The 16,642-nt window shown below is 41.2% G+C and overlaps 1 protein-coding gene across 1 annotated transcript in view; it reads left to right on the forward strand.

Annotated features, from left to right (window-relative positions):
* The first annotated feature begins 544 nt into the window (after positions 1-544).
* Positions 545-16,642, forward strand: part of LOC126327981 (elastase-1-like) — a 31,647-nt gene continuing 15,549 nt past the window's right edge. The window contains exons 1-3 of the mRNA XM_049995935.1: positions 545-610; positions 3,013-3,076; positions 9,539-9,698. Coding sequence (XP_049851892.1) covers positions 563-610; positions 3,013-3,076; positions 9,539-9,698 — 272 coding nt within the window. The 5' untranslated portion in view covers positions 545-562. The remainder of the gene's footprint in view (positions 611-3,012; positions 3,077-9,538; positions 9,699-16,642) is intronic.

The raw sequence follows: 16,642 nt of genomic DNA on the forward strand, positions 1-16,642 counted from the left end.
CCCAAAGGCTGCCCGCGCCTGTGCTCGACAAATTACAGAAACTGTTTCCTTTAGCTGTCTACCTGGACGTACTATCTCCACAGCTGAGATCACATAGATTTAGCAACGTGAAAAAGCCGATTAAGGGTGAAAGAACAGACTGTATTACTCAATAACATTTACGTGCCATTTTTTATGACTAAGAAAAATACAAATCTTTTATGTAACAGATGTTCCTGTGCTGTGAACCGAAATCACTCCAGTAGTTAGGTGAAACGAATTCAGAAAGGTCGAACACAGTCGAACGGTGCTCTGGTCTTACATTCGTCGAGTGTCTTAACATATCCTCACCGCATCCAGTACGGCCATTGTCCATGTGCAACACATCGGATAAGAGTTTGATCCTATTTAATCTCGAGACACTCCACAGAAGGCAAGCCTATCTATATGTGCACACTGTTGACAGTGCCGTCAAAAATCCGTAAGTGATAAGTATACCGTGTCACGTTCAGCAGCATGAGGCGCCTCAGCACGTATTCAGATAAATACCACACACAATGGAGCGCTGAGCAGTTGATTAGCGATGAAGCTGCTACTATGTGTCCTGCTCGCCTCAGTGGTGGCCGCTCAGGTCGGTTAGCACGTATTTTTACTGTCAGCTGTCTGTGTTGATCGGTAACATGCGGCCACGATAGTGGTTTCATCAGGGTGCGTTCATTCCAATAAGAGACAAACGACATAGTACCCCCATCCATATACATTTCGCAAAAACATATTGAACACTACAATGAAATGTCGATCGGTGCACTTATTGACAGTCGGAAAAATCTGTGAGATAATTAATGCATGTATAAGTGACAGATGCTGCAACTGACAATAATTATGTAGCTTAGGTGAAGGTAGCTTTCTTTAACATAATGTAGTATGTATCGGGACTATCAGCGATTTTTCCTGGGTGAGATGTCTGCACGGGATGCACCAAGTTTCGTGAGACCAACTGAGGAGCTGCTAGAGTGAAAAGCAGCGGCTCCGAGGTCTGGAAAGGTGACTACGGATAGGGAGTAGTGCGCTGACCACACATAGCATCTGAATGGCGCCACTGACAGAGAAAGACTGACAGAGAAGTAAATGGTCCGACAGCGCCATAGGCCGAGCTTTACCTTTTTAATGTTCATCCGTCACTCAAAGATGGTTACTTGACAGAAGCTGCATGTGCATTAGTAAATACACTTAACACAGCAGTCTTTGGTGAATTCATGATTTGATTTTAAACGTTACTTTTACAGTACATTGATTGAATTACAAATACAGTAATAACAGGATTTACAAACCAACTTTGATTCCACAAGGAATTGATGACAATCGCTGTCAAATAGCTGTTTTTTCGCGAAATATTAGTCACAGGATGTTTCTAGAGACACTTATTAATCATTACACATTTCAGGCTCTGCCCTTCTTCAGATGACGTGGTGACAATTTGGTAACAGAATTTTTTTTATAACCTTGCAAGTTTAAACAAGTGTCTTAAAAGAGGACCAGTTGACATCGAAAGAAACATAGAGTTTACTAGTCCACTCATCGGACAACTTTATGACCTAACATGAGTGCTGCTTGAAGTCGAGTGTTGTGGTTGGCAGGTAGTCCCACATAAGAGACATTTTTGGAAGGTGACTATCAACATTCATCAAGTAATGTATATAAAATGCATGTTTGACCATCAGCTGTTTTTATTTTAAACCCAAATCTCAACCGGTTTCGTCTCGCTGTTCTAGGCGCGCAGTCCGGAACCGTGCGACTGCTACGGTCACAGGTTCGAATCCTGCCTCGGGCATGGACGTGTGTGATGTCCTTAGGTTAGGTAGGTTTAAGTAGTTCTAAGTTCTAGGGGACTAATAACCACAGCAGTTGAGTCCCATAGTGCTCAGAGCCATCTGAACCATTTTTTTCAACCGGTTTCAGTCTTGAACCGTCTTCACGAATAAGGGTTAAAATGGTACCCCATAACATTTTAATTATTTAAATAATGTGTAGAGGATGTCATAAATATCAATATACGAAACAGGACTCTTATAAGCGAAAATACGAATACTCAATACATACAGAGCAATACTGAGGAAGATAGTCCTCATCTTCTCTTCACTGCTGCTATGCGTACTTGTAGTTTTCGTATGTTTGCTTCTAAAAGTCCTGTGTCGTATATTGATATACATGCTCTACGTATTATTTAAGTAATGAGAAATGTAGTATGGTGGCTTAAACCATTTTAACCCTTATCCGTGAAGATGGTTCAAGACTGAAACATATTGATATTTAGATTTAAAATAAAAGCAGCTGACGGTCAAACACGCATTTTATGCACCACACAAGAGAGCCTGTTGACGCTGGATGCCGTAAGTATTGTGGCGCTGCCGTGCGTGGCCGATACATAACTGCAAGTCGTAATAACATAATCTATTACAAAATTTATGTAGATTTTCCTTACACTATCAATGTCAACATTAGGCAAAGACAAATTTGTAAGACATATAGGGTTTCAGTCCTACTCTGGATGGAGTAAAGCGCTACGACGCTACCATTTATGACCTACACGTAATTACAAGCGGTAATTTCAAAACATATTACAGTATCTGACGTAACTATATTATGTTTTGAAATTAAAACTTGTAACTACGCGCAAGTCATGTACTTTAGTGTCATAGAATTCTGTCTTCAGCCACTCATTTGAGTTGTTGTGTCCGTCCTTCCCTGTATTTTTAGTAATCTATTTCGTGTCACAACCAGTGTGGTATCTTCGTGACTTCGATGAGGAGATACGGTAAACCTAGGAAGTAACGAAATTTATCCCTACAATTTATCTTCTATAGATGTTAGAAACGTTGGTGTAGCATTTCTAAGTGACATAGTGCAAGATGGTACATTTTTCACATGTTTCTTTATATGTTCTGTCTCACAGGAAATGTTTAACTCTATTTTACACTTGCGTAACATTTTCTAGAGTTTTTTTTGCATTCTAAAACATACTAATTATTCTAGGGGCCGCTGGTGGAGAATTCGAGATCCGACTACACTGACTTTGCACGGGGGGACTCAGCAGCAGGTAAGTGCCCAAAGCAATATAAAGTCATTTTTAGCAGCCCTTGCTGTCAGTCACTAAATACTCTTTCTGTACAACGATGTGAGTTATTAGTCATAACAGAACCTCTTTACGGTCTGATGATCAGAGCTTCATAAAGATAAAACAGTGAACGAGATGAACTGTGTAAAAAGAGTTGATCGGCTTCTTACTCAAATGACAGTGTTGTGGGACAACAAATACTTTATATCCTTTATAGGCTACTTACTGTGATAGAGTAGTGGTGAAACATCTGTCACGAAATCAGAAGAAACTCAGTTCATGTTGCAGGCGACTCCCTCCGGAGTAAATTGCCATATGTAATTACAGCCAGTCGGCTGAATGGTTTCCAGAAAGCAACTACAACCATGTGCTGCAGCTAATCTTGAGCAGTTACTCATTTGGTATCACGGTGACACTATACCCAAAACAAGGGAATATCACGCACTCGTATTCTGGCGGAACTATATCAGTGGAAACTATTAGATGCACCGATAATTCGTGTAAAAAGTACTTCGTACTAGCGCAACTTCTAAAATAGACACTCGTGTAATGGAGTTTGCGCGAGGCTATATTTGGGGTGAAGAACAGACTTGGGACGTCTCTCCCAAACTGCTGTTTGCTGTCCCGACACTGTGCCAGGCTTCTGAACGTTCTTCTCTTTTTGAATTCACGATAGCTGACCATCTTTGCTATAGGCCCACACACAATTCCATTACCTTCACTATCAATTCTCTTTAGCCGAAGTGGTTGCCGTTTCTGTTATGAATACGTGGTTTAAGGTACATGTACTGCAACTGGCTAGGGTGTGCCCAACCGCGGTTCTTTTCATTTGATGCTCTGTTTTACTATTGCTGATCTTCAAATGTTCAGGTTTTCATATGAATTCGAAATTTCCTTTGCTTTAGGACAACGCACGACTAGTTTAAGAAGTAACACATATAATTTGTAGAGAGCTGTTGTGAATTTCCTTGTTTTTGTTTGGTTAATTCAGAGGACTTCCGACTGATGCGCAACAAATAAAAGTCAAAGAAGAGTCTGTCTGTGGCTCTTGATGTGCCAAAGTTGAGATTTTTCCTTTGCTAAGCACTTTCCTTCGTTCTGGTTGTTCATTTTTCTAGAGAAAGAAACCTTAAGTGGTCATCAGCTTACCTGAATGAAACTTTCCAGTAATTTCGCCGAAACCTGACAAACTTGTTTGATGGTGATAGACGATGATGATGATGATGACTGCATGCTTCTTAATGGCAGGGTGCTAGTCTTTCTGATGGACGCCACTTTGCCGACTCACGTGTCCCTAGCCTACCCCAGTCATCCAACATAGAAAGGGGACCTGCAGTGCAACGTGGTATCCGAACCACATGTTGTTCCTGGCGTATCCTCACATCACCGAGAGATGATAGCTAAAAGAAGATTGAAAATTTCCTTCTTCTGGCCGGGTATCACCCTCTAGACCTCTCAGTTTTCAGGCATGCGCTTTGCCGCTGGACCATCGAGCCCGACATGATGATGATGATGATGGTAGTGATGTTCATGACTGTGACTGTAATGGGACTTGATTCCAGTGGGGCCTAGAAATAAAAGTTTCATACTTATTGTCGCCGTTAGTATTGCGCATCTGTATTTCGGATTTTCTTTCTCTATCAACGACTCAACAAGATGAAGCATAACTTAGAAATCACTCGCTGAAATACGATTAAACTTTTCAAACAGGATACTACTTGGCATAATTATCTTTTCATCCACACTCACACATGCCTTACGGTGCAAAAGATAGTTATTAATCCAGCACTTGTTGTCGATAGGATGTGGAACTCTTAATCTGCCTTTTTCGCCTGCACTCACTGTGCTGCTGCCAAAGCGGACGTCGAAAACAGTGCTTCTGTTTAATAGTGTGAATGGAATCACGCATTGGCACGTGTTGAGGAATAAGCATACAGCACTCCTCTTCTTGCATGTGACTCAAGCAAACGTGCACGGTGAATGGGTGCGGTGCGCAGAGGTCTGAATGTATCTTTATTCCACGCTGCGATAGCGATTTTTCAGTTAATGACACAGAACTTTCTTCGTCCCAACACCAGACCGTGACTTTCTTAAGGCTTTGTGTGTCTAATCAATCTTTGAATTCGCCAGAAGCATCATGTATATTAACTTGGCTGATTACCAAATGGAAAGAGGAATATCATACAAAGAGTCCACTTCATTCCTTCTCAACAGACAGTGGCACTCTCTTCGATCGTCAGACAAGTAAGTTATACTGAGATCACGAAGGCTGTGGAAGATCTTGTCATAGAACTAGAGAAAAATTTCTTGAACTGGCGTCCATAGCCAACTCTTCTCTTTAACTTTGATGTATTTATTAGCCGAAAATCTATATTCCTACGACCACCAGCTGATTTATCTCTATCAGCAGATACATTGTGATAGGAATACTGATATAATTACGATTTTACACACATTTGGAAGGGAATCTAATGAGTCATTTGGTTTTCCCAGATATTGAGAAAGCTGTTGTTCGAGGTGCTGTGGTCAAGGAAACTGGCAAAACGCTATGTAGGAAGCATCATACATCTTTACAAGACAGGAGCATGTGTCGTTAAAGTAGGGAAATAAATTTCTAGAGAGGCCTTCGAACAACTAAAAGTCTGATGCAAGGATGCTGTCCCACACCCTTTCAGACTCTTATGGAGAAGGCGAGGGCATGGAGATTGAAGGAGGGAATCAGTGTATGTACGCACTTTACTATGCCGATAATCAGATAGCTGCAGAAAACAATGAAGAGGGTACGTCTTACACGCTTAGGAAATTGTTGGAAGAGTATATAAAGTGGATTTTGCCAATTAGTTTTGAGAAGGGAGAATATCTATGTAGCCGAGAAGAGGGATGTAACTTGGACGGTGACGGCCGCGTTATTAAAGTACCTGGGCAGTATCCTATGAAGTGACGGAAGATGTGACGGAAATGTACCTGGGTAGTATCCTATCACGTAACGGAAGATATGACAGAGATATACAACAACGGGTCAGGCAGAGATGGGCAGCTATCAACAAACGAAACCTTGTACTTTGGACTTCAAAAATGTGTTTAAACGTTAAAATTCTTGTATAAAACGCATCGCGGAGCCAATAACAGCTTATGAGTGTGAGTGCTGCGGACCCAAAGAAAGAAATAAAAATAGAGCTTTAGAAATGGACCGTTTGAGAACCAGGTAAAAAATGAGAAAATAAGAGAAAGGATGCAAACTCGTTATAGTATTACGGATAAAATAGAAAAAAGACATCTAGAATGGTTTGGGCAGGTCAAAAAATTGATGAAGGCAGATGGTCCAAGAGAGCACTTTCATGGCAACCTTCTGGACGGAGAAGAAAATGGAGACCACGGAGGGTGCGGCTAAGTGGTATCCAAGAAGCGTTGGGGAGAAGAGGAATGAAAGAGTATGAGGAAGGACGGCGAGGTCGAGGAATTAGACAGCAGAGGTGCGGGATGCGGTGACGTCTGTAGTACCCCCACAACAAGTATGAAAGACACCCATTTTATACATTATTTGTACGCATTGATCACTTGACAATAACTGTACAGACCGATGTATGTAGATTTTGGGGTGACACGTTTGGCATGTACTGAGGGATGATGTATAGCAGTCGAAAATGGCTCCGCTGGCGGGAGTGGCCGATCGGTTCTAGGACCTTCAGTTCGGAAACGCGCTGCTGCTACGGTCGCAGGTTCGAATCCTGCCTCGGGCATGGATGTGTGTGGTGTCCTTAGGTTAGTTAGGTTTAATTATTTCTAAGTTCTAGGGGACTGATGACCTCAGATGTTAAGTCCCATAGTGCTCAGAGGCTTTTGAACCATTTTGAAAATGGCTCCAAAGTTCAAATCACTGTAGTGGACCCATTATAGTTACAGTCAAATGGTGAAATGCTGTCATTTAGAAACTTCTTGATGGCTGTGATCCCCAGTAAAAATTAGAATATCAAATAGAAAATAGTTTGTAGAACTTGACCAAAAGTAAACGTTATTTGATAAGACACCTAGGCGCAATGAGGAATTGTTGATTTGTGATTAGAAAGAAGTGTGAGGATACAATTTCCAGACGAAAATCAAGGCTCGACAACAGTAAACAGGTTGAAATGGTTGTAGGCTGAAGTGGAGAGCTGCATCAAACCTGTCTTAGGCCGGTATTACACTATCAAATTTCTTTGTCAAATATCTTTGTCAAAGATATTTGGTGATGTAATAGGGAACTTCGTCAAATGTCGTCCAATATTTGATCAAATCTAGGGCCTCGCTTAGATTTGATCAAAGAAGTCGCTTGTCTTCTGTTCACTGCAATGTGACATGTTACCACATGGAGCGCTAGCATCGCTGCATTCTGCCGTCTGTAGTGTTTTTATAAACATTGCTGGTAAATGCAATTGGTGTGTACCAACAACTACAAAATTAATAGGGATGTATGAAGCTGATGAGGCGCTTTACAACGTGAAGCACGCTGAATACAAAAAAAGATTACTAAGATTGGAGACCTGACCTAACCCTCTCCTGTAGCAAGGAATCGGAGTGCTACGGTGAGCCTGTCTTCTGCAGATGTAGCAAATCTTAAGTGAATATTCTGGTTTGTGATATGAGGATACACTTCATTGAGCACATACAGAAGTGTATGCTCATCCATTCTTAAGTAATTGATGTACGACTTGACGTCCTCCACTATAAGGTCACGTAAAAAGTTTTGTTGAATGCTTTTATCGTGTCTTCGTAAAACCCACGGCTTCACCCAGGTATGTTTCCTTTTTTCCCCCGCTTCTCTTCAGCATGTGCACACAGTGAAATTGTGGTACATGCAACTGCTGCGGTTAATAACAAGTTGTTGTTGTCAGCCATCTTGAAATTTGACGAAAAATATGATGGCAGTGTAATACCCCGTCTAGCGCTATGTCAAAGATCTTTGTCAAATACATTTGACGGAATATTTGATCACATCTTTGATCAAAACTTTCACAAAGAAATTTGATAGTGTAATACCGACCTTAAGATGGAAGACATAAACATATACTGCAACAACAACATCAAGAATTCAAAGGATATATTAAAAAGAGTCGTTATATGTATGAAATTATTAGTAACAGTATATGCACGTTAGAGTTATTAGGCATTTATGATCTATCGATGTATCGTTATTATCTCTACTATCAACGTGCCAGGAGAAGTCACAGAAATTTACACTACATGATTTGTCAAAACTGGCCTACTTATAGGGTTGCCATACGCCACGGATTTCACAGACAGTTCGCGATTTTAGGGTAAATGAAAACGTCCGGGCCGAAAAGGCAAATGTCCACGATATTTGCTGGATTTGAAGTCAACTTCCGGTAATTTCAAAAATTGCTGTCAAAGAAGCATCAATATGTTATCTCTTTGCCTTCACATTATAAAAAATCCAAACAGAACAGAACAGCTTTTGAGATATGGAAACAACGGGCAGTCAGGCTCAGGAGTACGGTACATCCTCTTTCGATTTGCGAGATTGCGAGTTGTCGATACAGTGGGAGGTCAGTCATCTCTGGCAATGAAGAGTATTATCCTCTTTGATTAGCTTGTCGAATGTTCGCATGGTTTGTTGTTTTCCTCAAAGATGAAAGTTTTGAGAATATGATGTCACATAAGAAATGGGTGTTCTTCATTCACAATTATATTTCTAGTGAGCAGTATTCAGAGTTGCTGAAAATTGTGGAATTTTATTTCGCCATTCCCAGTCATAACGCCAATGTAGAGAGAGTCTTTTCCCTCATGAATTCTCAGTGGACAGAAGAAAGGAATAGGTTAACAGTAAAATCAGTTAATGCAATGATGCAAATACAGCACAATATGAAAAATGTAAGTTGCAGTGAATTTCATAAACTGATTGAGAGCCAGATTAAGTTCCTTTCATCTATTCAAGGTTCTGAGAAATACGATTGGTATAAGAAAAGCTCAAATGATGACAATAGAACTTCGTGTACTGAATAATGAAATGCATATTCTTATTTTTTGTAATAAATGCTTTCTTAATGAAGCAGTCCTTCCTAAACTCTGGATCATTACTTAAATGCACATTTCCCTTAGCTCATGGGCATGAGGACTCCTTATTCCTTTTATTTCCTTCGATCAGCTACGGTGACCGTAAGTTTTGTCCCGGTTTTGGACTCCGAGGTTATGGCAACCCTACCTACTTACCTTATAAGAATGAGATGGCTGAATTTTGCCCTTTGGATTTCGTTATTCGGGATGCGCAAACGCACTAGTCAGTTTTCCTCTTCGCGTCCCCTGTACCCAGCTGACAGCGGACATTCCCGTGGCGCGACAATAGTGACTGTGCGGCAACACGGATCAAAGACGCCTGGAGGCTGAACGCCTTGAATCAGCTCTGCCGCACTGTAGCTGCTGCTGTCCACTCAGCTTCACCTGTTGCAGACGGCGCGGCCGCGAGGACGGGTCGCATCGTGGGCGGCGGGGCGGCGGCGCGCGGCCAGTTCCCGTTCGCCGCCTACGTCAACGTGGCCGGCACGACGGCGTGCGGAGCCGCGCTCATCACCGACGGCTGGCTGCTCACCGCCGGCCAGTGCATCTACTCGTGAGTGCGCTGAAAGAAAGAAAGAAAAAAAAAGACTGAGGCTGCACGAAGAAATTAACCAAGTATTACGGAAACTGATAGATGTGACATAGATGAAATGACAAACAAATTATTACAGTTTCAGAAAAATTGGATGATTATTCGAGAGAAAAACCCTAACCAATTGAGCAAGTCAATAAGGTGTTGTCCCATCTGCGGCCCTTATGCGGGCAGTTATTCGCCTTGGCATTGATAGACACAGTTATTGGATGTCCTCCTGAGCGATATCGTGCCAAATTCTGTCCAATTGACACGTTAGATTGTCAAAATCCCGGCCTGGTTGGAGGGCCCTGAACATAATATGCTTCAAACTTTCGCAACTGGGGAGAGCTCTGACCACCTTGCTTGCCGAGGTAGGGTTTGATAAGCACGGAGACAAGCAGAAGAAACTCTTTTGTGCGTGGAAGGGCATTACCATACTGAAATTAAAGCCCAGAATGGCTTGCCATGAAGGGCAACAAAGTGGGGTGTATAATATTGCAGCCGTGCCGCTGTGCCTGAAAGATTCCGCAAATGACGACCAAAGGATTCCTGTTACGAAAATAAATGGCACCTCAGACCATCACTTCTGATTGTCAGGCCGTACAACGGATGACAGTCAAGTTGGTACCCCACCACTGTCCGTTTCGTCTCCAGACAGGTCATCGCTGGTCATCGGGGGCTGAAACCTCATTGACTGGAGTAGAACTGTCTTCAGTGTTGAGTCCCACTTCAGACTGTTCCCCAGTGATGACAGTCAAGTTGGTATTCCACCACTGTCTGTTTCATCTCCAGACAGGTCATCGCTGGTCATCGGGGAATGAAACCTCATTGACTGGAGTAGAACTGTCTTCAGTGTTGAGTCCCACTTCAGACTGTTCCCCAGTGATGACAGTCAAGTTGGTATTCCACCACTGTCCGTTTCATCTCCAGACAGGTCATCGCTGGTCATCGGGGAATGAAACCTCATTGACTGGAGTAGAACTGTCTTCAGTGTTGAGTCCCACTTCAGACTGTTCCCCAGTGATGACAGTCAAGTTGGTATTCCACCACTGTCCGTTTCATCTCCAGACAGGTCATCGCTGGTCATCGGGGAATGAAACCTCATTGACTGGAGTAGAACTGTCTCCAGTGATGAGTCCCGCTACATACTGTGCCCCAGTGACCAGCGAAGACGTGTCTGGAGACACCCCCGAGAGCAGTGGGATATCAACTTGCCACCCACAGTACGGTGCTTCAAAGAGGAGTGACGGTCTCGGGCACCATTTCATTTCATGGAATGACCACTTTGGTTGTCATAAGCGACGCCCATACAGCACATCAGTACGTTGACGATATTCTCCGCTCCATCAAGACCTCCATGTCAAACCATCCAGGGTTTATATTTCAACAAGATAATGCCCGCTTTCACATGGCTAAAGTTCCTAATGCTTGTCATCGCTCTTGCCAATCCCTACCTTGGTCGCTAGATTTCTCACCAACATTTGGAGCATGTGCAGGCCCCTCCAACCACCTCGGAATTTTGACGACCTAAAACGCCAATTGGGCAGAATTTGGCACGATAGCCCTCAGGAGGACATCCAACAACTTTATGAAACAATTCCAAGCCGAGTAAGTGCTTACATAAGGGCCAGAGGTGGAACAACACGTTACTGACTCGCTCATTTGGTGAAACTCTTTCTCTTCAATAAATCATCCAATTGTTTTGAAACTGTAATCAATTATTTTTCTCTAAATTTACGTCACATCTAAAGTTTTCCATTCAATTCGGTTTCTTTCTACGTGGTGCATCGTTTTCTTATCTTTTTTAAGAGCGTAAGTTTTGCTCATAAGCTACATTTTGATATGTTTCGGAATAGGCCTTGTTTTGGTGCTGACAAGATTCGCTAGTGCGATATTCAGTTCTTGAGTGCCTTTCGCAGCCTTACATCCTCTTATTTTTTCACAGAGTCACTTCAATAATCATCCGTTACACTCACTCAACACACACATTCGTGCGTTTAGCGGCTTATCGGAAGATGGTTTTCCGCATTTCCTGTATGCGTTGTGAATCTTTGATATACCAAACACTTCGACTACCTTGCTTACGGAAGTACACAACACAGGAGCACCGACAATTTACGGACGTGCCAATAGAATGAGCTGTGACATAAGGCACTGACAACTACACAGAACACGTTTGTGAGCACGGCTGGCACTTGCAGCATAAGAAGACGAACGCACAGGCGCCACTCGTGGCCATTACAACAGCGCACCTGCAAGTTTAGCTAGCTTCTGCATTTTTGTTGAAGCACACATTTCGCACAACTTTTCCACATTTCGGTCTACCGCCTGTAAGTGCGAGAAAAATATTATCACGGACCTTAGAACATATGAACCTGGTCTGTCGAATACATAGGCACCCTCTCACAGCTTTACTGGTTCAATAAATAATTTAATCTTGAGTCCATAGAAACTGTCTAGGATTGTTTGTAACAGTGGATGAAGCGTATCAGTTAACATCTAGCTTTTTGATAGCTCTACATGACCTATTAATCTATGAGTCAATTCTGTTGGATATGTCATGCCAGCTGAAAAGTTATGAACTCTGTTCCTCTCCGTACGTGATCTCTCAAGGGGGCCACTAATGTTTTATCTGGTGGTTTATTTATTCATGTATTTACCAATTCTCAGAGGTAAAACTCATTGTTAGATGACTTTCATTCTTGTTTCTATATATGAAACCATGAGTTCAACGGCGTCTCTAACCACTTCTGTCGCAACGGGATCTTAAAATATTTCACTATAGTATTTCTTGTCAGCGTCTGCAGTAAAAAGAGAAAAATTAACTCGATAGAAATGGTTTTATTGTCTATCCTCTTCTAGATATGAAGTTAATCCCCAGACGGAACTGTGCACATGTTATGAGTCTCCAACGGACCAATATTATTGGTTTGAAGAACAGACAATTCGCCCCACGAATATATCATACGCCAAATCACAGGTTGTGAGTAGAACAGGAACAGCGTCTTTTCCCAACAGGATGACTAACGTTCTAATTAAATGACGTGGGTTCGCTTCTTAGGTGTCATTAGGCACCTTATGCAGAAATGGCAGGCATATTTGTCTAGATGAGGAAGTTTGACAAAAGTAGCTGTGATCCCTTCAGAATCGAACGTACACACCAATTTCCTTTTTTCATTTTCTACGCAGTGGAGTAGAGTCTTCGTGATCCGGCCTCGGTTCTTTTAGATAAACAGCAGCGATGTAGTAGTGAAGCATCCCAGTTGCGGCAGTTGGTTTACAACCGCAGCAAACGTCCTAAAACTCTCTATCGGAGATGGGATATTCAACCCACTATTAATTTGTCTGGCACTATTGTAACCAAGATAGACACGAAGCCCACGCCTACTGCAGCAGTACAAGTTTATATGCCAAGTAGCTCTGATGATGATGAAGAAATTGATGAAATGTATCATGAGATAAAAGAAATTATTCAGGTAGTGAAGGCAGATGAAGATTTAATAGTCATGGGTGACTGGAATTCACGTAGTAGGTGAATATGGATTGGGGCTAAAGAATGAAAAAGGAAGCCGCCTGGTAGAATTTTGCACAGAGCATAACTTAATCATAGCTAACACTCGGTTCAAGAATCATGAAAGAAGGTTGTATACATGGAATAACCATGGAGATACTAAAATGTTTCAGATACATTATATAATGGTAAGAGAGAGATTTAGGAAGCAGATTTTAAATTGTAAGACATTTCCAGGGGCAGACGTGGACTCTGACCACAATCTATTGGTTATGAACTGTAGATTAAAACTGAAGACACTGCAAAAAGGTGGGCGTTTAAGGAGATGGGACCTGGATAAATTGAAAGAACCAGAAGTTGTACAGAGTTTCAGGGAGAGCATAAGGGGACAATTGACAGGAATAGGGGAAAGAAATACAGTAGAAGAAGAATGAGTAGCTTTGAGGGATGAAGTAGTGAAGGCAGCAAGGGATAAAGTAGGTAAAAAGACGAGGGCTAGTAGAAATCCTTGTATAATAGAAGAGATAATGAATTTAATTGATGAAAAGAGAAAATACAAAAATGCAGTAAGTGAAGCAGGCAAAAATGAATACAAACGTCTCAAAAATGATATCGACAGGAAGTGCAAAATGGCTAAGCAGGGATGGCTAGAGGACAAATGTAAGGATGTAGAGGCTTATCTCACTAGGGGTAAGATAGATACTGCCTACAGGAAAGTAAAAGAGACCTTTGGAAAAAAGAGAACCACTTGTATGAATATCAAGAGCTCAATGGAAACCCAGTTCTAAGCAAAGAAGGGAAAGCAGAAAGGTGGAAGGAGTATATAGAGGGTCTATCCAAGGGCGATGTTCTTGAGGACAAGATTATGGAAATGGAAGAGGAGGTAGATGAAGATGAAATGGGAGATATGATACTGCGTGAAGAGTTTGACAGAGCACTGAAAGACCTGAGTCGAAACAAGGCCCCGGGAGTAGACAACATTCCATTAGAACTACTAACAGCCTTGGGAGAGCCAGTCCTGACAAAACTCTACCATCTGGTGATCAAGATGTGTGAGGCAGACGAAATTCCCTCAGACTTCAAGAAGAATATAATTAATCCAATACCAAAGAAAGCAGGTGTTGACAGATGTGAAAATTACCGAACTACCAGTTTAATAAGTGACAGCTGCAAAATATTAACGCGGATTCTTTACAGACGAATGAAAAAACTGGTAGAAGCCGACCTCGGGAAAGATCAGTTTGGATTCCGTAGAAATGTTGGAATACGTGAGGCAATACTGACCTTGCAACTTATCTTAGAAGAAAGATTAAGGAAAGACAAACCTACGGTTCTAGCATTTGTAGACTTAGAGAAAGCTTTTGACAATTTTGACTGGAATACTCTCTTTCAAATTCTAAAGGTGGCAGGGGTAAAATACAGAGAGCGAAAGGTTATTTACTGTTTGTACAGAAAGCCGACGGCAGTTATAAGACTCGAGGGGTATGAAAGGGAAGCAGTGGTTGGGAATGGTGTGAGACAGGGTTGTAGCCTCTCCCCAATGCTATTCAATCTGTATATTGAGCAAGCAGTAAAGCAAACAAAAGAAAATTTTGGAGTAGGTATTTAAATCCATGGAGAAGATATAAAAACTTTGAGGTTCGCCGATGACATTGTAATTCTGTCACACACAAAAAAGGACTTGGAAGAGCAGTTGAACGGAATGGACAGTGTCTTGAAACGAGGGTATAAGAAAAACATGAACAAAAGCAAAACAAGGATAATGGAATGTAGTCGAATTAAGTCAGGTGATGCTGCGAGAATTAGATTAGGAAATGAGACACTTAAAGTAGTAAAGGAGTTTTGCTATTTGGGGAGCAAAATAACTGATGGTGATCGAAGTAGTGAGGATATAAAATGTAGACTGGCAATGGCAAGGAAAGTATTTCTGAAGAAGAGAAATTTGTTAACATCGAGTGTAGATTTAAGTGTCAGGAAGTCGTTTCTGAAAGTATTTGTATGGAGTGTAGCCATGTATTGATTCAAATGGTTCAAATGGCTCTGAGCACTATGGGACTCAACTGTCCAATGCCATAAATAGTTCTGAAATATATAGCATTTTAGTCACCATAAAATTCTGTACCTTCGAAGAATTAGCAATATATTCCAAATGGCTTTGATATGTTATACAGCACTTAAATGTCAAGAACGTTAAATATTTACAAATTCTACGCATAACATACTGATGTCTAATAACACCTTACGTGTGTAGAAAATGGGGGAAACTGCTTATGACGGTCTCTAGAGTGCCTTCCTGTAAGTGATTCCAAAATCAGTCGCTACGGTGAAGTACCGATCAAAAAATATCGTGCGTTCCTGGGTATAACTACCCTCTAGGTAGAATACTCTCTCTTATTGATTAAATTATTTATATACAATCTGCCATTTCAGAGTACCATAGAGTCCTTAATATTGTACATAATCTGATAGTTTCCGTGAATTCTTAACAAAATTAAGCATAACTTAATATAGTTTACACAAAAGTAACTTTAATATTAAAACCTTCCATACTCTTTAGATTTAAGTTTCTGAGCTATTCTCTTCTATCTCAACATACTGAGATAATTTTATGTTACGATTTTCAATTAATTAGAGGAAAGATATTGAATTGACTGATCTCAGATTTGAAAAAACCTAATGCAACCCAATATTATTAGAAAATATTGTACATTATACTGGAGTTCACCGCGTCTGCTTACGTTTTTGGGGCCTTCCCTATTCATACCACCCCAACTACTGTTTCGTTCTTTCGATTGCTGCGTCCTGCAACAAGCTATTAAGTTCAGCTTGCACAAAACTACAAAGCAACTGTTTTCTTTCTTGTGTGGGAACCCTGTCTCTGTCATGATTCTGGAAACTGTTTTCCTGTTTTTCATTCCTATTTAAGTTTTTTTGCAGAGTTAAGCTGAAACAAGAATGATAAACGATTTTGTTCATATCGCCACAAGTACAATTGAATTCACTGGCGTTTCTTTCTATAGTGACATCATCAATAACGCAACACGTAGCCTTATGCATTTTCCAAAACCAGACTAAATATAGAGCTGAAAAGAATTTAATATGTCCTACAGGAATAAATGGGAAAAAATACAAAATGTGGCGACCTACATTAAACTTTTCCACCTGAAACAGCAAGCGTGATTCTCTAACCATTTGCAAGAAAAGTATAAGACATTATCGTTGTAAAGAACCTTCTATATTTCCACCATTTCCTCCCTATTACTTACATTACACCTTCTGGGATCATTTGCAACTTTGATTAACATCACGACAGCGAGAAAATTATTAGCTCTCACCAAAGAACTTGCGCAAACTGCAGGTTACAAATGCCAAGTGCAGTAGAAGTAATGCATCGCTGCTAACACTTTTCCAC

Source organism: Schistocerca gregaria, chromosome 2 (assembly GCF_023897955.1).
Source record: "Schistocerca gregaria isolate iqSchGreg1 chromosome 2, iqSchGreg1.2, whole genome shotgun sequence".
NCBI classification, from domain to species: domain Eukaryota; kingdom Metazoa; phylum Arthropoda; class Insecta; order Orthoptera; family Acrididae; genus Schistocerca; species Schistocerca gregaria.